Source organism: Neltuma alba, unplaced genomic scaffold (genome assembly GCF_004799145.2).
Source record: "Neltuma alba isolate B1F8T4 unplaced genomic scaffold, ASM479914v2 tig00011318_pilon, whole genome shotgun sequence".
In the NCBI taxonomy this organism is placed as follows: Eukaryota; Viridiplantae; Streptophyta; class Magnoliopsida; order Fabales; family Fabaceae; genus Neltuma; species Neltuma alba.
This window is the reverse complement of record NW_021636025.1, coordinates 524,666-551,961: the sequence shown is the minus strand read 5'-3', so window position 1 is coordinate 551,961 and position 27,296 is coordinate 524,666. Positions and strand designations below refer to the sequence as shown.

The 27,296-nt window shown below is 33.9% G+C and overlaps 1 protein-coding gene across 2 annotated transcripts; it reads right to left on the bottom strand.

The window, feature by feature from the left end:
- Window positions 1–19,700: 19,700 nt before the first annotated feature.
- LOC114711765 (sister chromatid cohesion protein DCC1) lies at window positions 19,701–26,366 on the bottom strand. 2 transcript variants are annotated; one of them, XM_028896193.1, is made up of 4 exons: window positions 26,071–26,366; window positions 21,407–21,711; window positions 20,377–21,300; window positions 19,701–20,142 (listed from the first exon to the last, which is right to left on the bottom strand). In XM_028896193.1, exons 2-4 carry the CDS (start codon window positions 21,565–21,567, stop codon window positions 20,040–20,042), a joined length of 1,188 nt encoding a protein of 395 aa, XP_028752026.1. In that variant the 5' UTR covers window positions 21,568–21,711; window positions 26,071–26,366; the 3' UTR covers window positions 19,701–20,039. The 2 variants fall into 2 exon arrangements, with proteins under 2 accessions (XP_028752026.1, XP_028752025.1); XM_028896192.1 differs by having other exon boundaries at window positions 21,407–21,604.
- Between the last annotated feature and the right edge of the window lie 930 nt (window positions 26,367–27,296).

Genomic DNA, 27,296 nt, shown 5'->3' with positions numbered 1-27,296 from the left:
GAATCCTAGGGTTTTGGTGAAAAACTCAAAGGCGCTTTGAGGACTACACATAGGTTAAGTGATTGAGACCGAACCAGTATAATTTCCTATGTGTTCTGCTTCTATTCATCCTTGGTGAAATCCTTCTAAACTTGCATCCTTTGTATTATTTAGTTGTTTATTTTATAAAGTCAAATTTTTTAATCACCCAATTCACCCCCTCTTGGGTGAAACCCCACTAACATTTACCACATAAGGAGATATGTGTCCCTCTTCATAACCCCTAAAATTTAGCTCATGCCAAGTATCCCTGTTCTTGATTTTTCTTATGTATTTTGGGCTTAATTTGGGCTTGAACGTTCTTGGCGGGAGGAACATGGGTTGTACAAATTTTGTGGGCTTTCTTGGCCCAAATGGAGTCCAAAACTGATTAGAGAGGAAGAGGAAATGTGGCCTAATCACAAATTATCAATTTCCAACTAAAACTCATAATATCAGTTACTATTTTCAAAATTAGTTTTGAACCTCCAAAAATTTATTTCTCTCTATCAAAAATTCTCTTTTAATATAAGAAGGTCCCTTGAAAATTTTGAGAATTTATCTCAATCCTTATCTATTTATTTTGAATTTTCTTTGAAATCAGGTCCGACCAATAAGATTTTAGTAGTAAATATTCTAAAATTAATTTTTGCACTACAGAGCCTGGGAATAATTTTATAAACTCAAATAAATTCTTAAATAATTTTCCTATATTTTTTTAAAAATTATTGAGGTCTCTACATATTTAAAATAATTGTTTCTGAGTAATTTTCCATTGTTTTTCTCGAAAAACCTCTGTTTATAGAAAATTCTATAATAAATTATTTTATGCTATTTTCACTCCCAGAATCTGAAATAGAGTTCCAAAACCTCTAATTTATCATTTCTATATTTTTCTGGAATTTTCTGGAATTTTTCTATAATTTTTCCAATTTGCCCTTCTTGGATTGATAATTTAAAAAAATCATTTCAGACCCTATCTGGATTTTATGTCATGTATGGCTTTACCAGCCAGTCTACTTTTTCTATTGGCCCCTATCTTGATTTTTTATTGCCAATATCAGGGTTAAAATTTATAAGATGTGACAAGGAGCTCTCGTTTATAGTAATAGAGAAGGATTATGTTTAAGTCGATGGATTGAATCTTACCATTCCGCCAATATAAATACACCACTTATCCCCCTTTTATTTTCCTCTTAATTTTTAGGAAAAATGTCACTAAGGTCCCACATAAAGAAAAATACTGCAAAACAGTCCTCGGACATCAAGTATTTGCTTAAGAATCCTAAGGGGACCTGAGTGGAAATTAGAAAAGTGTATATTGATGCATTTGCCCCTAATGAGATACACTAAAGCTACTGAAGCCCTACCTTTATTTTGAACTACTAGCAACTATTCCAACGTCTTCTTTTTTTCTAACCAAAAAATTTTGAACACTCTAGATGCCTTGCTCTCTTTCTCCTCTTCCTCCCCTCCCCCCCCCCCCAAAATTTTGAACGCTCCAGATAGGATGCCTTCATCATCATCATCTTCTTGCCTGACCTAAAATTGTGACTAGTCCTATCGCATCAAGCGTTCACAAAATAGAGCAATAGTTTCAGTGTGTTTCTTCTTACTCAATCGCATAGGTAGAAAATCTTCCCAAACTTTACCATCATTCACTGTTGTTGAAGGTGCTGGTCGTCGTCCAATTTGTGGTATGATTTAACTTTTTTTTTCTTGGTTGTAGTTTGACAGAAGATTAGTTGTTGATTAATAAGGCACACTTAGATGAGATTATTAACTTGAAAAATACCTAGATGCGAATAGCAAATACCAAAGGTAATTTTTTGTTTGAAATATGCCCAATTATTTTCCTTAATGAATGTGTTAATAATTTTTTATCTGTTTTATTTACTGGTATTCTATATTTGCATTATATTTCATCTTCATTGTTGTTTGAGCTACTTCATTTTTTTTCACTTTAATACATGCATATACTATAAGTAAAGCACTTAATGTGTTTATATATATAAATTACACTATGGGTAATATTGAGTAGGCATTTTTATTTGTTTAGAGAAAAAATGGTAATTATTTGATGTGTTTACACACACACATCAATCATAGTGTAGGTTTAGTTTATTAATTATTGGAAACAAGTAAGCATTGCAAGTTTTGATTTTTGAATAATTATTTGTGCCAAAATATTTATATTAGCAAAATAAGATTTTGAATTCATATGAATTATATGGGGGACTGTTTTTATAAGAAGCCTACATTTATAAGTATTACAAGTTATGATTTTTGAATAATTATTTATAAGTTAAGAAGATGAGGAAGGATTGAAACAATAAAAGTGGACAAAGGATCTCCAATTTTTCTATTTTTGCATTGTTCATAAAGGAATTCTACAAGAAAAACTCGAAAAAGTACAACTTAGTTGAGTCAGGAAATCCATATGTGACAAAGGCTTGGGATAAGTTACCTAAGAAGCAAAAGGAGGAATATTATAGAATGGCAAAGGAACTAATAGCTCCTACAAAGTCCAACAAGTATACATTTTCCCCCCTAAGGTGTACACCTAAACAATTCTTACAAGTTTGCAAGCATATAAAAGAAAGAAAAGATCTTATAGACAGGTTAATGGAGATAGGTTTTAATAAATTGGTTAAGGTATGTTGCCTAACAATTCAAAGAGAATTGTGTGGAGAGTTCATGTGTGCCTTTGACCATCCAACAAAAAGAATTTCTATAAGAGGGAAGACAAGATAAATGACATCAAAAGATGTGCATGAGTTGATAGGCTTACCATTTGACAGGGAGGAGATTAAAGTGACTGTAAATAATGAAGATGAAGTCTTCAAGCAATGGAGGATTATGTATGGCAATATTCCATACAAGAAAATAACACCATTGTTGACTAAAAACAAACAAGATGAAACTTTGGGGATGCTATTTGTTATGTATGCAGCGGGAACATTATTGTGTTCTAATACAAGTATTAGTGTGATTGACTATTCGTTGAAGGTAATACACAAAGGTTGGATTAGATAAGTATGATTGGTTATCTTATGTATTGAATGAATTATACAATGGTATTTGAGTGTACAAAAAACAATTGGTAAAAGGCAAGGTTACTAGAAAGAAGAAGAAGGTGCTAGGTTGTCTATACTTCCTAATGGTAAGTGTTACTATAATTTGTATACTTTTATTCTCATTTTATGACTTAGCTGTTATCAATGGCTATTGCTAACTTATCATTCATGTCACCTGCAGATTTATTGTCTATAAAATTTTCTATCAAGGGAGCAAAAGCTTCATATGTCAAGGGTGCTCTTGGATATTAGGATCAAAAAAAGTTGCAATAAAGATTTAACTTAGAGAAAGAGACCATTAAAGTAATATTGCATTTTCCTAATAAAGTCATCAATTTTAATTCAAAAACAAATTTTACTCATCCGGTATATGGATTTGTAGGCTTAATATTTACTTTTTTTTTTTATGTTGCATACATATTGAAGTCCTAAATTTTTCTTTTATAGGAAATAGAGAAAACATGTGCTTGATTAGTGTCAATGCTGGGAGAGGAAATGATAGCCCTTTAATAAAGACTAATGAAGGACAATGATACTATAGGAGAAGAGATAGATAAGGAAGAAGAATCTAAATCAGAAGAGGAAAAAGTTGTAAAAGGAGCATAATCAGAGGATGAGAAAATTGAAAAAGAAGGAATTGAATCGAAAGATGATAGAAATGAAGAAGGAAAAACTCAATTAGAAGAGGAGATATGTAGACAAGAATTAGATGAGAAACAAAATGAATTAGTTCATAAGAACAAAGAAGATGAAAAAGAAGAAAATGAAAGAGAAGAGGTTGAAGAGGATAAAGAAGTGCATGACGACAATGACGATAACCAAAGGGAAGGGGAAAAAACAAGTTAGAAAATCGATAAGGGCGATAAGTAAAGGTAAAACTCTTTGGTATCTATTTTTGGAAATCAAAGGTAAGGCTAGGGAAATGAGAACAATTGATGAGAGTTAAGCTTTATTTGACATGTGTATAGCAAAGTGTGATGAAGTGGAGCAATAATAGTAAGTATTATGTTTTTGTGATCAAATTTGTATAATATTATAAAATTTGCTGACTTGATAATTGTTTCATTTGCATTAGGTTCTTTGCATCAATATATGGATGCTTTCTTACACTTGATGAGCTGTAATATCTCTAATGTAGAAAATGGATAAACAACAGGATAAGTCACATGTATATAGTTAATAAGAATAAGTTATTTGATGGTAAAGAGTTGTAACTTTTTATATTGCATTTTCAATTTATGATGATAGTGGCAAAGACATTTGTTGAGGATCACAAGGAAAAATATGAGCAAGTGGACTGTCATATATTTTTTGCAGAGTTCATGTAAAAAATGGTGGCCAATCCTTTAAGGTAGAAATGGGAAGAGTATGAAAGGAAAATATTACATAAATATATTGGATACAATATCAGCAATTATGATTTCATATTTGATCCTATATTATTTAAAGATCATTGGTATTATTACGTTTTAGAGACAAAGACCATGACCTTATATGCACTTGACTTACTCGTTGATAATGTCACATTCATGAGGCTATAACAAGAGGAAGAAGATGCAAACAAGTAGGGTAAGCACCAAGATGATGTGTCTAAACTATGAATGTTTCACTCCATGTCTTATTCCATATGAGATGGTTATAATATATAGTGTTTAGACGATGAGAATAATCCAGTTAGAATCAATCAAAAATAAATTACAATCAATTAGAGATATGACAGCACACAATCAAGAATCTTATTCTCATGCATAATGATAGGCGAGTATCATGGGCTTTCTAACACTCCCCCTCAAGCTGGAGAGTAGATGTCAACCATCCCCAGCTAGCTTCGAAGCCCTTCAAACTTGATTCTGGCTAAAGATTTGGTCATAGTGTCAGCAATCTGATAAATCGAGCGCACATAGCTCAAGTTGATGATACCACCTTCTACCTTTTCTTTGATAAAGTGCCGATTAATGTCGATATGCTTTCTTCGGTCATGGTACATCAAATTCTTTGTCATTTCAATATTGGCTTGGTTGTCACACCAGAGGTTCACTGGACCTTCATAGGGAATTCTCAATTCCTTTAGGAGTCTAATCACCCACATTCCTTCACACACCTCTGGAGCTACAGCTCTTAGCTCAGCTTCAGCACTGCTCCTTGAGACTACGGTTTGTTTCTTGCTTTAGTAAGTCATAAGGTTTCCCCAAACATAGGTGCAGTAACCTGTGACAGATCTCCTGTTATCTATAGCTCTCCCATGATCTGCATCAGTATAGACCTCTATGTTTCTTGTATTCCCCTTTTTAAAGAATATTCCTCTTCTAGGATTGAGTTTGAGGTAGGTTATGATTCTATACACAGCCTCCATATGTTCTTCCTGAGGTTGGTGCATAAATTGGCTTACAACTCCAACTGCATAGCTAATGTCAGGTCACGTATGGGTCAAGTAGATCAGTTTACCCACAAGTTTTCTGTACCTTTCTGAGTCAACTGGTACCCCTTTTGTTTTAACCTCCAGATTGCATGACTCTTCCATAGGTGTTTTATTCAGTTTAGCCCCAAGTATTCCTATTTCATGGAGTAAATCAAGTGTGTATTTCTGTTGGGACACACTTATACCCTTTTTGGATCTAGCAACCTCCATTTCGAGAAAGTACCTCATTTGTCCTAGGTCCTTCACTTGGAATTCCCTAGCCAGGGCTTTCTTGAGTTAAGAGATAGAAGCTTCATCATCACCAGTTATGACTATATCATCCACATATACAATTAGGATCGTTACCTTTCCATCATTGTGTTTGACAAAAAGAGTGTTATCAGCTTGTCCTTGGTTGTAACCAAACCTTTTGATTGCTTTGGCAAACCTATCAAACCATGCTCGTGGAGACTGTTTCAAGCCATATAATGACTTTTTCAATTTGCAAACCGAATTAGGTGGAGATATTACTCCATCTGGAACTTCCATGTATACTTCCTCCTCTAAATCTCCATTTAGGAAAACATTCTTTACATCCAGTTGATGTAGGGACCAGTCAAGATTAGCAACTAGGGACAGGAGTACTTGGATGGTTTTAAACTTTGCCACAGGTGCAAACGTTTCTTGATAATCGATCCCATAAGTTTGAGTGTACCCTTTTGCAACTAATCTCCCTTTGTACTTGTTGATGCTTCCGTTAGGGTTGAATTTTGATGTGAAGATCCACCTGCAACCCACTACTTTCTTGCCCTTAGGGAGTGTGGTAATATCCCATGTGTTATTCTTCACCAAGGCTTTCAACTCTTCGTATGCTGCATGTTTCCAATTAGGATCTTTCATGGCCTGTTGAAATGTTTTTGGAATTTTCACCTGTGAGCTATTTACCACAAAAGTTTGCATTCTAGCATATAGATTGCCATAAGAGACAAATCTTTATATAGGATGCTGAGTACACGACCTTACCCCCTTTCTAAGTGCAATAGGCCATCCTAGTTCTTCAGGATCCAACCTTGGATGGGAATCATGTTGCTGCCTTGGAATAGAAGGAACCCCACTACTACTGTCTTGTTCACCTGATTGAGATCTTGAGTGCTCTATCACCCCTGTATCAATTTCAACATTTGTTTCCATTGTGTGAGGATTGTTTGTGGGGGTTTTGGGCTGTTCTGGTTGAGGTGTAGGTTTAGGGGTTTCTGGTTCAGGTTCAGGGATTTCTTTATGTGGTATATAGGGTTTAGGAGAGTTAGGAGGTGCGTTGGTCTCAAGTTCAAGTGTAATTAGTCATTCTACTCCACAATTCTCCCCCTGAATGGGTAATTTGGGATAGTATGCATCATCCTCATAAAAAACTATGTCTTTGGAGATTATGAGTTTTCTGGTAGAGGGATAGTAACACTTGTAGCCTTTATGGGTTGAGGAATACTCGAGAAAAAGACATTTTTCTGCTCTAGCACCTAGTTTTTCCCTATCATGTTTACGGACAAAGACAACACACCCAAAGACCTTTTGTGGGATGGTATTGATGATAGGTGAGGTTGGGTAGGTCTCAAGGAGTTTTTGAATAGGGGTTTGGAAATTGAGAATTTTAGGGGCCATTCGGTTAATAAGATAGGCTGCACTTAGCACAGCATCTCCCTAAAATAGGCTTAGAACATTTCTTTCCATCATAATCGGATTACTTCCAAAAGGTGCCTATTTTTTCACTTGGCAGCTCCATTTTGTTGTGGGATATATACACACGAGGTTTGGTGATGGATTCCCTGTTGCTCAAGAAATTCCCTAAAGGCTCCACTCACATACTCTTTGGCATTGTCACTTCTCAGTACTTTGATAGGAGTTTAGAATTAGGTTTTCACAAAAGAGTGAAATTTTTGAAAATTTGTAGGGCTTCAGATTTCTCTTTCATAAGATAAACCCATGTAACCTGGGTATGATCATCAATGAATGTGATAAACCACCTTGTGCCTATTCGGGTTTTGGTTCTAGTAGGTCCCCAAATGTCGGTATGGATCATTGTAAAAGGGGTAGTGGGTTTGTAAATATGTTGGGGATAAGAGGTGCGAGTTTGTTTGGCAATTTGACAAGTTTCAGATTGGAAAGGAGAATAATTTTTATTGAATAATGTTGGAAACACATGCTTCATATAATCAAAGCTGGGGTGACTTAATCTTTGATGCCACAACATTACATTTTTATTTTGAGAACTGGAGCTAACCATAGCTTTCCTTGCTCCTTTTGTCTTCATATCCTTTCCTTTAAAATAGTAGAGTCCATCCCATTCCTTAGCAGTCAAAATCTTCCTCCCTGAGATCGAATCCTGAAAAACACAATTAACATCATCAAAGATCACCCGACATACTTGTCCTTTAGTCAGTTTGCTTACAGATATAAGATTGCAAGTGAGAGTAGGAACAAACAAAACATTATGAATTTCCATATCATCAGAGAAGGCCATAGTGCCAACACCCTCAACTTTAGTATATAGTTCAATTGCCACTTTTACTCTAAGTTTCTCATGGCAATATTTGAGAGTTTTGAAAAGGAACTTGTTACCAGTCATGTGGTCTGTAGCACCCGGAGTCAACAATCTATGTCTCATCACTAGTGACCATTGCATTAAGGGCAATAATAGAATTACTTGACTGAATCAAGTTCACGTTGGGAATCTTTTTTCATGTGTTTTGCTTTTCAAGCATCTTACGGAGCATTTGAAGCTCTTCTCTAGTTAAGCGGTCTCCATCATCACCTCTTTCCTCGAAGGAGGTGTGGTGGCTCTTTCCATCTTGGCGTTATTTCTGTTTCCTATGGGTTGGTTTTCCATGTAGTTTCTAGCATTCATCTCTGGTGTGGCCTTTCTGTTATAGTGATTGCACCACTTGTTCCCTTTTCTTTTAGGGCTCTTTGATGTCTAGGAACTCCTTGTGACTAAAGCTGAGCCATCAACTGAAGTTTTGGTTACCCTGGATGAGGTTTCTTCGACTTTCTTCGAACTTAACCATACTAAAGACTTCAAATAGGGATGGAAGAGGCTTTAGACCCATAATTCTGCCTCTTACTTCTTTAAAAACATCATTCAGGCCCAACAGAAAATCATATGTTCGTCCTTTTTCAACTAGATATTTGTAGTAATTAGCATTATCAATATTCTTCCAAGGATGTACTTCAAAGAGATCCAATTGATGCCATATCTTTGTCAGAGTACTGTAGTACTATGGTACAGTCAAGTTTTCTTGCTTCAGTTCTTTGAGTTGCCTCCTTAGGTCCAATAAAGCAGCAGTGTTGTCCAATGTAGAGTAAGTACGCTTAGCAGCATCCCAGATCTCCTTGGCTGTGCTTGCAAGAAGGTATCCCTCACTGATTTCGAGAGTCACTGAGTTGCATAGCCAAGACATCACCTGATTATTTTCAATGAACCAGGTGTCAAAATTAGGATCATTGTGTGCCAGTTGTTTTTCTTCTCCATTGATATACTTCTCCTTACGCTTCCTACGTAGATACATCAATACACTTTGGGACCATTGGAGATAGTTGCTGCCATTCAGTTTGTGAACCACCATCATAGCTTGCTGTTCAATGGCTGTTGTCAAATCTGACACCGAATCAGAGGTTTTACAAGGGGCTATTGGTGAAGAAGGAGTACCTTGAGTATTTGAGGATGTGCCAGACATAAAGGCCATTGGAATGGTGCCTTTTATGACAGGCATATTGCGAACAGACCCAAAAAGTGGTGGAAAGTCTGATGGATTCATCTTCCAGACAAAGTGGGGTACTGAGATGGTTCTAGTGACGGCGTGTGGGCTTCACGCGTGGAGGTTTGTGACAGTGTGTGGGCTTCATGCGCAGAGGCTTATGACGATGCGTGATCTTCACACACTGTTCTATTGGACGCCGGCTTCTGGGGATGTGCCGATCAGAGGATTCTAGTGAGGATTGGAGGGGTGGTGTCAGTCACGCCCTGCTCTGGCCTTCAGATTTGAGGGTGTCGATGCCTCACTCTCTCTATCACTCTCTCTCCTCTCTCTCTGTTTACGGCAGGGGCTCAGCATGGATCCGAACCTACAGCTTTGATACCATGTCTAAACTGTGAATGTTTCACTCCATGTTTTATTCCATATGAGATGGTTGCAATATATAGGGTCCGAACAGTGAGAATAATCCAGTTAGAATCAATCAAAAATAAATTACAATCAATGAGAGATATGACAGAACACAATCAGGAATTTTATTCTCATGTATAATGATAGGTGAGTATCATGGGCTTTCTAACATGATGCAAAGAAGAAAAAGAGGACAAAGAAAGGGCAGTTCAATCCTAAATAAACGATGGCAACAGGAATTGTATGTAGTAATTTACTACTATTATACTTGTCATTGCCTACTCTTATAGTTATCATTAACTGCTTGCGTAGTTGCCATTATATGTCATCTTAGTTGTCACTCCGTGCTATGCTAGTTGTCACTACATGTTGTTATTGGTGCCTTTTGATTCTGTGCCTTTATTTTCAGAGGAATTGTTTCCATAAGATGCCCTATGCTGTTAAGCTAGAATTGTTTGCTAATGAAGACAAAATTGACAATAAAGTAAAATAGGCTAAAGTTTATGTTTAAAATGATTGGTGAGTGTAGTTGTTGGACTATGTTATGTTGTTTTTTTTATTATTGTTTATAATAAGAATTGCATGGTGCTTATATGTTCAATTTCCTTTGCATTGATTTTTGTAGAGTTCATGCTTTTCTTGGCTATAGGAGTGGGATGACACTATTCGTAATGTTACAGGACATACAATGCCACAATACTCTGACAATAAACTGCAAGAGTTAAAGGTTGGGTGCTTATAATGGTTGGTTACACATCCAAATAATAAATATGGAAATGAAGTTATGTCGATGCTTTCAGACTTCAATAAAAGCAAGAGGAGGAGATAAACAACTCAATTAATTTTTTTTGTTCGATTAGGTCATGCTACATATAGAAAACTAATAGTTGACAACTCATTTTGTAACAAACTAATCAAATCATGTTTACAATATTATTGCTTTTTTCATCACATGTTATAAGACCATATTCTCAAGGTTTTATTACATTTTTATTTTTATTACCTTATATCTTTATTGATATTTACAATTTATATAATACCATGTTTATGTAAGAGAAGATGAATAAATATTCAATATTTATTTAAAATTGTGTTATGAAGTTAAGTATTAGTCAGACTTTTCAATTAATTATTATTAATTAAAATGACACATAATTGATTGTTGAGAAACATATATTTAATTCATAATTTAACAATTTCATTGTGACTATGTTACTAATATGATTTTGTGTAGAGATATTAACAAGTGAAAGTGTATAAATTAATAATAGTCAGTGTAGAAATTAACAACTTGAGCTGTTTAGAATAACAAGTAATGCTTCAATTGTCTATGACACATTGTAGCATGAGAATTTACGAGATATAATATCATCACCTACTTTTATATTTATATATCACATATTTGCATTTTTTAAAAAACAATAAATAACAAATCTCAAAATCACACATGTCTAAGTGTAAATTATCAATTTCTAGTAGAGCTTTTAACAAGTCAAGGTGCACCCATTAACAACGAATAACAAATCTCAAAATCACATATGTTGAGTGTAAATTACCAAATTCTTGTAGAGCTTTTAACAAGTCAAAGTGCATCCATTAATAGCAAATAGTACAACAGCTGACAAGTTACACTATTACACTTAGAAAGTGAAGGCCTAGTTATAAAAGTTGGCAAGTGACAATACAACCATTGACAAGTGATACTGCTACCATTAACAAGTAGTTTTATAGTTAAGGACAAGTGATTTAATAAGTACATATCATAATATATGACTTTAAATAATTATTTTATATCACATTACAATCAAAATACACTAGCTCAGAGTAATTAACAATATCATGCGACATAATAACCCACTATATAACTTGAAATCACATATTTCAAAATTGACATTAATAAATAAATTGACAAGGCATAGTGCTACGAGTGATAAGTGACAAAGGGTGTATTGACAATTTTGGGTGCAAATAGTTACAACTGAAATGATAGCAGAATCTAACATACTAGTTTATAGCCAACTTTCATTTACATCTCACATACTTATAGCTATACTAATTTCATAACCCATCATTAAAAAAAAAACATATGGGTTGTAGGGAATTATAGAACTAAATGTTTATATGTATCCATGTACAAAAAGTTTCCTTCACACCCATTTACAAAAGATTTTCTTCACATCCATTTACAAAAAGAAAAAAAAGATAGCTGATTTCATTATATTTTCAGCTAGGATTTGGGTGCATGTCCTAATAGTATGTCCAGGCTCTTTGCATCTTTTACAATGATAAACATTTTATTTTAGAATTGAGATTCTATCCTGTTAGTCCTTGGCCTTCTTGGAAGCCTTCTAGTTATGGGTAGGTTTAAGAATGTTTGGGTTAATACATGAGTTACTATAGGTGCATCAAGATGTGGGCAATCATACATTACAATTGGCATAATGCTGTGTGAATATATTTTCTCCTATGTGAATAATTTATAGCAATCATCTACATAATCATACACACTATAGTAAATTAATTTGATTGCCGCATATGCTTGTGTATAAGGTATTCCACTCATTTGCCAAGTCAAACATATGCATTTATAAGAAATCAAATCAACAGTGAGATATATGATTTTCTCCTCACACAATGCCTACATTGGAATGTGGTCATCACTATAATATTTTCCCTTCATATACGTACTTCTTGCTATTTTTTCCACCAACTTTGCTTTAATACCATTTTTTTAGCTTCTTATCCCTATTTTGCTAGGAACCATCTTCTTGGCCAACTTCTCTCGTATTAAAACTAGCAAGCTATGCTTTCTTTCTTTTAACATCCAAGGATTAAAAGACTCAGCAAGATTATTGATGATGTTATCCCATCTCTTAAAAGGAAATTTGCATTATACCCATCTATCCACATCCCCATGAGATTCAACCTATTGTACCAATCGTGGAGAAAACAATCTTAAATTATATTTATAGTCATGCCTTGCATATGTGATTCCACCAAGTAATTTAAGTGCAGTCTCCTTGTTATTTTCTAACGTTCGTCTTACACCTCTGTTAATTTTCACATGCTTAGCATTATAATTTTTTTCGCATACTCGTAGCAAAAAGATGTCTCTACCAAATATTGCTTGAACAACACAAATTATAGGATTACTCTGATTTGAGACAATTGTTATTTGTACTAACCTCGCTATCTCCTTCACATTTTGTAACAACCAAGCACATTCGTCATGTTTTCTTCACTAACAATACCATATGCTGAGGGAAGCAACTCATTGTCTACATCAAATGCACAAGCTGATAAAGTTTTGTTTTAAGGACCACTCAAATGACATCCTCTATATAAATAATCAATCAACAACCCTATAAGAAACCTTTAATTAAGCTTTTATAAGCAATGAACAGCCTCTCAAATCGGTTACTATCTGAACCTTCCTATCTTATAACTGTATTTGGATTAGTTTCCATTAGCCTCTCACATATGCAAGGAATTATCTTGTAAGAATCTTCTACTCGACCATGTAATATTGTCAGTGCTCTCTTCCTAGGCCTATATGCTTGAATGTAGTTCAATTGCACGCCATACTCTTTATAAAAGTCCTTTCTAATTTCATTAGGACTTGTCAATGTAGCACCTCAAGTCATCAATCACAATTAAAGAAGCTAAATTTGACTTCTCGAGTGGGAATTAATCAAGTTGTCTTGTGCATGATGAATGTGTTCACTTTTATATGTTCTGATAGTTAAAAACTTAGTATCTTGATATGCTCCTATCGAATATGCACCCATATACATGGACAACTATCAACATTATACTTCACAATGATCTTTTGTTCATTATTCTTGATACATTTGTATGAAAACTTCTACAACATGTTGTATTTATATAATGTTTCTCAAAAGGCAGCAGCATTTGAAAATATTTGTCCTTCTCTAATAATCAAATCCTTTCATTTTATGAAATTCATTTGAGGTATAGGTGTTAGGATCATTTCAACCACACAAGAAATTGATGGTGGCTCTCTAATCTCATCAAATAAGGTAGGTGGAGACATAGACAATCTATTAACACCTACAAAAAATAGATTAGTCCTACAGTCAATGACAAGTTAGGGTGCATGTGTAACACTTTATGTTTATACCAAATAATTTATCTTGTGGAAGTATTTGGAATTACTTTTGAAGACTACAAGTTATGAAAAATCAAGTTTGAAAATTTTCATTTGCGGGTTACTATTCATTGTCACCCTAAAGTATGACAACTTTGAAAATTCATAACTAATTGTAGAAAAATCAAAATGGAGTGATTTCAAGTTCTATGGAAAGATCTTTGGATATAATTTTGAGGAAAAATAGTTTCTGGACTGATTGCCTTGAAATTAGAGCCCAATTTTCTTTGAAAAATTACTATTCATTTGGTCATTTTCGGATTTTTACTTTATTTTTGCCTAACTTTGGAAAGGCATAACTTTCTGCTCAGTTATCAGAATCAGGCGAACTACCCCTCATTTTAAAGAGAAAAATAAGATCTTTTTGATCGCCAAATTTCAAAACCTAACTCGCTCGTTTACTCAAACGGTCATTGGTCAAACTTTAATCCCTTTTAGTTGACTTTTTACCCCCTTTGGAATGGTAACTTAACTTAATTGACCACTTAACATCATAGCATACTCTCCTTAGCTATATTAGCTATTTCTAATCATGCTTGGACTATTCTACTCGTGCGTGTATACCTTTAGCCTTAATCATACTATTGGAAATTTAAAGCATGCTTCATATTACATTCCTCCAAATAGAAAGGTTCAAAGCCATATAAAGTTACTATAGCTTACTACATCTTCAAGTAAGAACCAACTCCTTTCCTTTGCCTTTGGGTGTTGAAGGCCCTAGGGTTTGTTTAAATATTGGGATAAGATTCTTGGAGAATCTTAGTAGCAATTGCATACATTATCAAGGTCACACAATACATTGTAAATCAAGCTACATGCATGCATACTTTAACTTTATGTTCATGCTATGGCAAGGACATATCATCATAAACATTCATGGAACTCAACATAGCATAATCCAAGGCATAATTTGCATGGAGGTAACATCATATAACATAACATTCTCATCCACCTCATTGCATGACAGGTTAGCAAAACACATAGCCATAATCATACAAAGTAAGGTGACACTCTAATATAATGAATTGCAAAAGCTACCTTTAATGCTTTCCTTCCTTTTGAACTCTTTTCTCTTGACTAGATCTTTGCCTCTTTGTTGTGTATAGCCTATTAGGCAATCAATGACACAACATTAAATATCATTGCAACTCCATAACTTAACATAACCCCTTAAATCCCTTTTTTCTTAACTTTTAGGGTTTATTTTTTTAGCTTTGATTCTTGAACTTTCTTGGGCCTTTCCTACATGATTTTCCATGTAGAATCCATTTATCATTTTAGTTTTATGAAAATTCAACTCCTTCCCATTGAACTTGACTTGGCCAAACCATAGGGATAAATAGGTTCAAAATTTTCATTTCAATTTTTAATGCTTCCAACATCCCTTTCTTGGTATATACCTACACTAAATCATCATTTAAACTCATTGGAGCATCAAATTGAATTGAAATATGTTCCCTCCTACATTTCTCAATTTGGTCGAACCATATATATAATTATAGGGAAAAGGATTCTCAACAAAACTAACATGTAATCACTTAATCATTAACCTTTAACCATGCTTAATCTTCATCTAAACCATTCCCTATCATTTTGATAAAATTTGGGCAGCACTTCCCCTTAGGAAAATGACTTTCTATCATCATTAAAATAGCCCAAAACTAACATACCATCATTATAACTTGAAATAGAAGAGTTGTAGAAGCTTACCTTGCTTCCAAATGACTTTCTTTCACTAGAATTCTTCTCTTTCTCTCTCTACACGAAAATTTGCAAGAGGTTTCCTACTTGAAAGGTCTTGCATGAAATGAACATATGAGGGGGTATTTATAGGCTTCATATTTCACTAATTCCACATATGCCCTTCTTGCATAAGACTTAATCTTAGCCCTCCAATTTTTTTTACCTCTTTCCACAAGTACAAATCTTAGGCTATGTAACTTAGTATGTTGACACTTGGATGATGAGTCATTAGGGCTTATGTCATCTCTTCTTATCCATTAAGATTAATTAGGCCTTAATCAAGGTTAACTCTCTTAATTCCTTGATTAACTTAGCTAATTACCCTTCTAAGAAACTTTTGATTTTCAAAGTTAGATGGTTAAATCCTAGCCATCCAATGAATTATGTTTGCCATGTGTCAAGATCTTATGGAAGATGGCTTAAACCTTAACCATCTTACTTATCCCTAATTAGATTTTAATCTAATTTTATTTATTATTTTCTTTTTCTTTTTCTTTTCTTCTTCCCTTTCTTGGCCAATTTGGGCGTGACATGTGTCCTTGGCAATTTGTAGGAAATTTTATCATCTCTGTTATCCTGACAGTCCACTGAGTCTTAATACAGTACTAGTTTATTTTATATGATAGCCAAAAAATTTTAGTACCTCAAAATTCTTATTTCAGCTCACTATTAATTATATCTCAGTAAAAGGAATTTTCCTGATTTATTTCATAATTTTTCTCCCTGTATAACTCTTTAAATTGCCGTTTCTGTAAATACAAACAATCTACCGATATTAATTTAGCTCTAAATTCAATTAAAGCTAACCTCCTCATCATTTATGATTGGAATTTATTTTATAAATTTCCATAATTCCTATATAAATTTCCTATAAATTTTCATAATTTTCTGAGATCTCTAGATATTTTTAATAATTAATATTGGCTAATTTTTCTTAATTTAGCCAGAATATTAATAATTAAAATAATTTTTTCACAAATTTTTTTCAACTTGTATTTACTTTCTAGATCTCAAATACTGTTCTATGGTATTAATTCTATTTTCCATGATTTACTGAAAAGTTTTAGGATTTCTGGACACTAATTTTGATAATGCCTTTTATAGACCAATCATTTTAAAAATGACAATTTGGTCCTTTTTCAGTTCTCACTTCAATTGTTGTGTTGTTTATCTATCTTTTATCTCACCTGGCCTTGGTCAACCCTAAATCTTTCATTAATCATACTAAAGATATCAGGGTATGACATATTTCCCTATTTCTAGGTTAGAAATTTTGGGATGTTACAACATGCATTGACAACTTAGTAGCAAGGCAGAAATAGATGACATAGCAAGAAATGACAATAGAAAAAGCTTATTCAAATTAAACTTGCACACCTTGCTCCTCCGTTACATCATCCCTTGTTGCTTCTATTTGTTCCTTATTTTCATTGTCTTCTATGTACATATGACCACTTTCTTCATTGACCTTTATCAAATACTCTACCCCATAATCATCTACCAACTCTCCAAATATATTTTTATCAAACATAACTGGGAACTTTAAAACAAATGAGTTACTTTCTTTTCCAAGAATTAAATGATATAGTTTCCTTCCACTCTTCATAACTTGTCCCTTCTTATATACTTGTTGTTCTTACATTACCTCCAACATATCTCATATCATCTTCTCCATTATTTATAAACTTACTTCCTATATGGGGGAAAAAAAGATGCTTTCTAAATGTACTTGCCATTGTTAATATAAACCTGCATCAATAATCACGCAGCTGTCATTAACAAGTAAAGCAACAATATTGATAACTACCGTGGCATACAATGACAACTAACGTTACTTTTATTGACAACACAATATCTCATTTCGTAGTAAGGGTTTTTACCCATACCAACCTTATCTTTTTCAATCTTTCCCACTAAACCATACTAAAACAAAGCAAAACCACCCACATTATATCAAAAAACAGAGCAGCACTTGTTATCATCTTACCCATCCACAATGAAACCCCAACTTAAATCACCAACCCATACCAAACAAAAACATAGCCTTTTGATTAATTAGCTTGTTCATATTAGACCAAAAACAAAAGCTTTGCAATAAGTAAAGACAAAAACAATTTTCTCAATTTCCATACCAACCACAATTTGTCAAGCAAAATGATGTAGGAGAGAAGAGGAAATAAAGTTCCAAATATGAAAATCTATAGAAATTAAAATGGAAGTTCTTTGAAATTCACTAACAGTGGTGAGGAAGATACTTCATTATCAATGACTGCTTCCTCTTTTTTTTTTTTTTCAGGTCTTTTCTCTCATGCATAGCAGCTTCAAACACGAGAAAACTCAATGCCTTTTCCTTCTACATTGCTGCGTGGACAATAATGTCTTTTTAACTTTCTTATTATTGCAGTCAAGTCTTTTTAGGAATTGTGATTAATTATTAGATTTTTAGGGACTTGGTTGCTGTTATTGCCTTATATGGGACCTCAATGCAATTTTTCCTAATTTCTAACCACATGTGAATTTAAATACGTGAGCCCCTTTCTTAACATAAGCGGGCCACATAATATGTCGAGAAATTGCTTCCTGCCTTTTTCACGCCCTTCTTTTCCAATTATGGGCCCTTTCTAATTTTAAGCTTTGTGTAGAGATTTTGGCAAATTCTTGACCCAATTAGGGATGAATTCATAATTAATTCTTTTGGCAATTTCTAACTGCAAAAAAATGATGGGTTATTATTATTGTTTTTGGGAAGGGTTTTAAGGTAATTTCATATTATTCACAATAAAATAAATACCCATTTGGCACCCAAAGGATTCAAACTTACAACGGACAACAAAGTTCCACTAGACTACCAATAATTAAAGGGAGAATTTCACTGTAGGACCACAGAAGACAGTTAATCTCAAAGAGCCCCTAAAACTTTCTGAAACCTCACTGCAGGACCAAGGGGCCAATCTGATATTAATTCCACAAATGAAATGACGCCACTGCCCCTAGTAGAAACTTATTTTCTTGAGGGAACAAGTGCGGGAGAGCGCATTTGCAAGGGGAACTAGCCAATTTGCAGAATAAATACATATATTCACACGTGGAATCAGTCCGTTTACATGTGGACTGGCTCACCTGATGCATGCGTCCGTGAGGGAACAAGTGCGGGAGAGCGCATTTGCAAGGGGAACTAGCTAATTTGCAGAAGAAATACATTTATTCACACATGGAATCAGTCCGTTCACATGTGGATTGGTTCAGCTGAAGCATGGGTCCATGAGGGAACAAGTGCGGGAGAGCGCATTTGCAAGGGGAACTAGCCAATTTACAGAATAAATACATATATTCACACGTGGAATCAGTCCGTTCACATGTGGACTGGTTCACCTGAATCATGTGTCCATGAGGGAACAAGTGCGGGGAGATCGCATTTGCAAGGGGAACTAGCCAATTTGCAGAAGAAATACATATATTCACATGTGGAATCAGTTTGTTCACATGTGGACTGGTTCACCTGATGCTAAGGGTAGTGGCGTCATTTCGCTTGTGGAATTAATATCAGATTGGTCCCTTGGTCCTGGAGTGAGGTTTCAGAAAGTTTTGGGGGCTCTTTGAGATTAATTGTCTTGTGCGGTCCTACAGTGAAATTTTCCCACAATTAAATGATTGCTTTAAAATTTTATTATATTTTTATTTTTAATTTTTTTAGAACATGGGCCTAGAAGTATGATATGTTACTAATGTGTGTTCTGTGCCTATCTTTAAGTACTTCTCGTATAGTGTGTGTGTGTGTATTAAAACAAAGGTATTTCAATATTTTAGGATATTTTAGCGGGTATTTCGAAACTAACAGAATAATATTTATAATAATCAAACAAAATATTTTAGTTCTATATTTTTTGTCATATTTGAAGAGTTTCTGAAAAAATACTTGGAGAATAAAATGGCATACACTGGATAGAATATGTCCTATGCATAACGAAATACAATATAATTTTTCATGATAAGTACATTCAATTTGTAAATGAAACATAATTTTCCTAAATTATATAAACTTTTATTGAATTAAATATTTTTATCTATGTATTTTTGTGATTTTTAATAGCTTACTACATTTCAAACTATTATTACAAAATAATTTGTTATGCATAATATAACATGAACAGATCACCCACCATTAACAGTTGAGACTAGCGGAATAAAAATACAAAAAGAAAAGAAAAGAAAACAACGAACCCCCGGTCTCACATGACTATATTAAGCATAAACTTCTAACCAAATACAAAAACAGTCAATTTTACAATTTTGTTCATAATATTTTAGTAATGCCAGATTTGAAGAGGAATTGACCTATGATGAGCAACAAAGCCCTCCCCCCCCCCCCCAATCCCCACTTCTCTCTGCTGTGCTGTCATATATCGATTTTAATTTGATCAAATGGGCACGAAGAGAATTGAAATAGCTGGGAATTCAATTCATTGCACAAGCGACTATTATCTTGCACTGAAAACTGGTTCTGCATCGGGAGTTGATTGTGTTCTTCGAGTGTATTTGAGAAGCAAAGCTTCTGAAGTAAGACCCGGTACGTTTAAATCCCTGAAACATTCCCAAAGATGAGTTAATTTCAAATGGAAAAGGATGATATAGATTCAAGGCGAATGTGAAAACTGAAGAGATTTATATTAAAAAGTTTTGATTCCACATTGAAAATAATAAAAATAATGATTTTGGCAAAAGCGAAGCAAGCTTCCCAAAGAAAAACACATGATTTTGATTGTTTTCAACAAGAAACCAAGCACGCTTTTATGCTAATCTGTAAGAAATTTAAACCTGATATAAGGCTGCAGATCTTTCCAATCCCACTTTTTCCGTTCTCTGAAAAGGGAGAAGAAACGTTCCGCTGGAGCGGAGGGCAAAGATGAAACACTAAAGGCATGAATCCAGGTCTCAACACCAACCCTTTCAGTCAAAACCTCTCCTTCCAAAAGATCTAAGGCGGGTTGCATGCCCTCTGGAATTTTCTGCCTCCATTCATCCATGAAGCTCTCCAACTTTTTCTTTCCTCCTCTCAGAATTTCCCTCGCAAACTGCACACACACTCGCTGGTCATCCAATTTCCAGATACAGCTACCAAGATTATCAGTTACTTTCTCTCCAAATGCATGCAAACAGTGTTTTGCAAGTACCCTTGGAAATCCATCTGATTCCAGAATATTCACAACTTCATCTTCATTAAGAGCATTAAGCGACCAGTCATTCAACACTGAATTGTGCAAAAGCATTCTTAGAATGGTGCACATGTAACTCTCATCCACTAATCTCCAATGCCCATTAATCTCAACAGCAGAAAGTGCCCGAAGTCCAGACCTTATTTCATCATCACTAGCTTGAATATTGTTAACAAGGTCATTCCAATTGTATAATCCTATTCTAGATTCGTGGTTGCCTTCTAAGTTTTCTACTTCTAACTCGTCACACCTGTAAGGGTTCTCTGAAAGAAGCGACTTGAGTTTATCAAGTCTAGGAGCAACCTCAACAAGCTCCATGCTACCAGATACAACTTTGATCACAGATGCAACAGATTTTTGGTCATGGTGATTATGACTATCACTCTCTTGTGGAGGTTGATGGTATTCTAATTGATTTGGTGGTACAAGGAATACAGAATTGGAAGTTCCAACAAACTTGATAGAATAAGTTTTGGACGAAGTGCAAAGAACAGCATCTTCATTTGGCTGTCCTCTTAGAACCACCCTGGAATAGAGTACAAAACCATCAACCAAAGTGGAATAGGACGGCAGGGGAATAGTAATGAACCTGTAAAACAGACTCTTGGAATCTAATGTTAGCCATTGCTTACCTTTCATGTAGAACTTCTGGGAGAAGTTTCTCATCAAGCTCTAGGAAGATGAGATCATCATGAGAACCAAAATGAGGATGATAAGCAACAGAAATTGAAGATCCAGGAGAGAGATGAAGGAGTGCTTCTGCTCCTCTAGAAACCAGTTGTGGTTCTTCCATTCTCAACCTCACCAAGTACAAACTATGAGAGTGAACTCTACAGGCAAGAGTCAAGCATCACCCTTGATAGCAAGAATATGCAGGCAATTTGATCAAAGCTTAATTTCAGAACTTTTACGAGGCACATTCACCAATGAGCATTAACTGCATCAACATACGAGAGATAATAGAAACTTGCATGAAACGCTACAAATGCTATCAGATGTGTACTTCTGTAAGGTAAACAAATAAGCAATGAATAAATTTTTTTTTTTTTTTTAACTTCCAATAGGCGGCTATAAATTTAAAAGAAAGAATCGGTTACACGTATTAGGCATCCATTCATTAAATGTTAGAAGATTTACTATTTTATACTTATTTCTTGGCATGTGAGGTGCAAAACAAATATCAAGAACCTCTTCCAAACAAACAGAGGATATGCTAGTTATTGCAGTGAAGTGAAAATTTTAACAACACCAAGACACGTAATTCTGTTACAAATTCAAAGTTCAAGATAAAATTCCATGTTTTACAGGATGAGTAGATAACTAAATTAAAAAATTTCAGCATAGAAGATGAAAGTACTAAAGCCATAAGCAACAATGGCTGCTTGCCCTTACACACCGAAATTATCATACAGTGTAGATTAGATTGTTAAAAACCAGGGTTTATGGTTGCTTTGCATGGCATGACTCCAATGATAAGTGAAGGTGATCTCCCCCAACCCTGGGGGAACTTGGAGGAGAGAAAAGAAAATAGAAGGTGCAAACCAGTAAAATTAGTAAATAAGAATTTATCCCTTGCAAATTTTCCCACTTAAGACTAGTGAATTTCAATCTCAATAAATCCCAAAATGCATGCAAATTTAATCCGTGATAGGGTGCCAATCATAAGGTGCATGTGAGGAGGCATAAGCTTTGAGTACAGGGTAAAAGAAGCACAGGTAAATGGTTTGACAAATTGGCCAGAAAGCAATAAAGGGCAGCTGAGGTGCTTCTCTAGTTCTAGGTAGAGTTTCATAAGAGTTTTTTATGGCATGATACTAAGGGAATGAAATACCAGAAAGGGCCAACTAATTATTTAGGAGTACAGGAAAGAAGCCAATCTAAGCAGTGTATGTGTACGGGATATGATACAATATGATATGTTAGGAAAATGCCATGCCCTTTTTATTTATTATTTTTTCCATTTCTAATCCGTCGGATCCTATTGATTAATATGACATCAAGTGACGTTATAAAATTATCCATGAAACCCTGTATAAATTTTCAATTTCAATCACTTTAGACATTAAACTTCTCAACATATTTTAATGTATAAATCTAATTTATAAACTTATAATAACAGTGTTTGTATTTAACATAAATAGAAATTGAAGGAAATAGAGATAAGTTTAACTTACACAAGGTTTTATAAGCAAATTCTATTAAAAAAAAATTATTTTCCATAATATGAAATAAAAAACAAAAAAAAATTTCATAAACCTTGATTTGTCAGAGGAACCGACACATTTTATCTGTAATTTTTTAAAATTTTAAAATAAGGGCCTAGAAATATGACAGGTCACTAATGTGTTTTCTATGTGCCTGGCTTCAAGTACTTCTCATATAATATAATTGGTTATATTATAAAAAGCGTATTTCAATTATTTAGAATATGAATCTGAGCATCTTAAGTTTTTAACAAGTATTTTAAAAATAATATTATGATACTTATAATAATCAACCAAAATATTAATTTTTTTCAAGTCATATTTGATGAGTTTCTGAAAAAATATTTTAAGAAAAAAATAGTATACAAAGGATAAAATATGTCCTACGTATATCGAAGTACAATATAATTTTTCATGATAGGTACACTCAATTTGTAAATGAAACATAATTTTCTTAAATTATATTGAATTAAATAGTATCATCTATGTATTTTTGTGGTTTTTAATATCTTCCTATATTTCAAACTATTTATACAAAATAATTTGTTATGCATAATACTCTTTCGTCCTAAATATAAGACCCATTTTGTAGTGTAAATTACATTACAAAATGAGTCTTATATTTAGAACTAGAGGAGTATAACATAAAAAACATATGTCCCACCATCAAGAGTCGAGACTAGTGGAATAAAAACATAAAAATAAAAGAAAAGAATACAACGTATCTTGCTTACATAACTTTCATGATTTACTATATTAAGCATAAACTTCTAACCAAATAGAAAACAGCCAATTTTACAATTTTGCTCATAATATTCTAGAAACGTAATATTCTACTCTAATGACTCAGATGGGAGCAGATTTATTAATTGCGGCTACTCCGTGCTTTAAAAGGGTGAAGTTTTAAAATTTTTTAATCTAACTTTGGCTCAAAACTTATAACTTTGAATTCGGGAAGTTTTATGCTTTAAAATAAGACTCAGATTCGCTCCCAATCTACCTGTTAGCAATGTCTATTTATCAGAGCCATACAGGTTTTACTTCTAAAATTCTGCTTCTCTCTAGCAGCTTTAATAAACCATAACTTATAAATTACACATCAATTTCATCAATTATACAGCCTCATGACAGCAACAAGTACTAGTCAATTTTCCCAATTAACATTTTCTTAAAGTTCGAACATTAAATTTCCTTCACTGTCAATAAGACCCATAAAATTCCAATAAGCAAAAATGTCCTTAGTTTCAAATGCTAACAGTTTCATCCTCATTAACCCACGGATAGAAGCAGCAAACCCCATGCTTTATTATCTTGAATCACTTGCTGAAATCTTTCGAAGTCCTCAAACAACAATTAAATCACTTTTAAAATTTCACAATTCAATTCATCACAAAGAAGCTTTAGGCATAACTAATTTATCTTCATAAATTCACAGCAGCACATATATATGCATGAAGACAGTAAAGGAGTGGAAGAAGAGCATAATTAATTTCAATCCATCAACTCGGTCGGCCATTTGACAGGACGTAAATCATACACACTTGATTTACCCATACTTTTACAAGTTTACATCAACTTTTAACCATCAAATCTTTCAAACAGTAGCACTAATATAACCTGGAAATTATTTTCTAGTTTCATAACAAATACATATTTTTAATTCTTTAACCATTCAGCTTACACAGAATGGCTCCCCTGAAGATTTTAGCCCTTATATCAGATGTTAAATCATCATTCAAGAGTCTCTTGACCCAACTTATAAGTTATTAATAATGGCTTAACATCCAGAAGCATAAACCAGCAAGTTCTCATGCATTATTCAGTTCCAATTTTAACAATATATCATATAAACTACAACTCAGCAGATTCCAATTTCAAGAACACTGTTTCGATCATTATTTAAGCATCCTTAGACATATTTTAACCCCTTGAATCTCTGGTTTAACATTCAAGAGCCCCAAACAGTAATTTATAATCAGTTTTCAAGCTCAACAATCCTAATCCCCTGACTTATAGCAACATACAATCATATAATTCTCATTCAATCTCCCTGCTTCAACATTTTGGAATCCCTTTAGAGACTCTTATTTAATATCAATGACAGCAGTATCACAATTAAATCATTTCCCCTTAGCTCAATCAAGAACGAACCCGAATGCAAGTGTACGTGTGCATTTATATATCAAAATAAGGGAACTTACAGATTCAATCGGCCTTCTTACATAAAGATTAAATTTTCAGCAATTATATAAATATATATGTAGTTCTTATCCCTAACTCAACTATTCTTTTAATTTCTGAAAATCAATAATGCTGGCACAAGAATTTCTTTTAATTTCTGAAAATCAATAATGCTGGCACAAGAATTTCTTTTAATTTCTGAAAATCAATAATGCTGACACAAGAATTCGAATGTTTCCTGTAGGCGAGGAGCCACAGATTCTCAAATCCAAAAACCAATGGCCAATGATCAACACGCAGTCACATAAGAGACATCAAAACAAAGTCAATGTTTACTAATCAATTTTATTTTTCAACTACCCAAGCTTTAATCTCCACCAAATCGGTGATTTCTGTCCCAACTGAACCCATCTCATCGGTTCCAGAACTCAGAAAGCTTCAAGAATACAAATCTTGAAAAATATATATATATAGTTTAATAATTTAGGATTTCCCTTAGCATCCGAAAACACAAACCACAAATGACAACCGATTAAATCTTCTTCTGAGACAAGCAACTCGGTCCTTCACCCGTATCAAAATCTTACATACATATTTTAAATTTTGCAACATTATAGTTGCACAGCAACGAGAGAGAAATCTCTTCCGTAAATGACTATGATTCAGAGGAGGGAAATAACTTGAACAATATGAACACACACACAGAAACAACAAGCATCAGGTTTGGAAATGACAGAACAGAATCAATCCAACACATGCAATAATAGATACTAACTTAATCTATCTCTAGTCATAGTTTTGAACCTTTAGTCATTATTTTCCCTCACTCAGAACCAGAATCCAATCACCCCTTTCCCACTGAAATTATCTAATCGAAGAAATAAGAGATGGGAGAAGACTAAGGGGTCTACCTTGGTTCGAAAACCGACTTGCACGTAATCAAGCACCTCCCCGAAAGCTTCCTCTGCTTCGGTCTCCGTCTCTCTCGGTCTCTCCCTCTATTTCGCACTCTCCCTCTCTTTCTTTTACTAATGTACTTCCATCAGGCTTATCGGATACGGTTCTTGTCCAAGAAGAAGAGAGGCGTGTTGAAGAAGCTTAGAAGAAAAGGATGTGGCACGAAGGCAGGGAGGGAATCGGGGAGGTGTCGAAGAGGAAGGGTCTGAGGGGAGGGATCCTTCAGATGACGACGAGGAAGAAGAGTGAGAGAAAAATGCAAGGACTGTTTTTTATCTTTAGTCTGTCCTTTTCTAAAAGTTTACATTAATCTTCACAAATTAATTTTTAGTACTTTATAAGAGATTTCTTTCTTATTTAGCTTCCTTAGCACATAAATAATTGGAAAAATTCCAGAAAAGGTCCCTCGAATATATGAAATCCCAGATTGGGTTCTGGAATTTCGAAAATGACAGAAAGGGTCAGTGACCCAATCTGTCATGAGACCAATTGACAATTTTGCCCCTGACTAAGTGAGTAGTTATTCTCTACACAAATCTAGGTAACGCTTACACTGTTCTAGTGATTACAAGATTAGTTGTAGTTAATAATTACAAGATTAGTTGTAGTTAATAATAAGGTGCTTGACTATAAAAAAATGAGTAGTTATTCTCTACACGAATCTAGATAATACTTACATTGTTCTAGTGATTACAAAATTAGTTGTAGTTAATAACAAGACACTTGAATATGAAAAAACGAATAGTTATTCGTTACATGAATCTAGGTAATGCTTAAACCCTTATAGTGATTTCTTAAATCATTGTAGTGAATCAATACAAAAGAGGGCAAAATTGTCAATTCCTTTTGATTTGCCAAATGACAGATTGGGTCACTGACCCTTTCTGTCATTTTCGAAATTCCAGGACCCAATCTGGGATTTCATATATTCGAGGGACCTTTTCTGGAATTTTCCCTAAATAATTTTCCTAAAATTTTTCAAATTAGAAATTAAGATGTAACTTTTTTTTTTTTAAGAAATAAACCTTTGATTTAGGAAATTAGCTTTTAAATTATTTCTACTCTTTTTTTAAGAAATAAACTCTTTCATAAACTCCTTTAATTCCCAAAATGATTATCGATAATTTTTTTCTTAATTATCCTATGCCTTTATATATATATATATATATATATATTTAAT

Coding starts and splice junctions, on each gene's coding strand:
- LOC114711765 (XM_028896193.1), bottom strand. CDS start 21,567: ATGGAAGAACCACAACTGGTTTCTAGAGGAGCAGAAGCACTCCTTCAT. Junction 21,301..21,406: donor CCAGAAGTTCTACATGAAAG/GTAAGCAATGGC, acceptor ACTCTATTCCAG/GGTGGTTCTAAGAGGACAGC. Junction 20,143..20,376: donor GATCTGCAGCCTTATATCAG/GTTTAAATTTCT, acceptor GGAATGTTTCAG/GGATTTAAACGTACCGGGTC.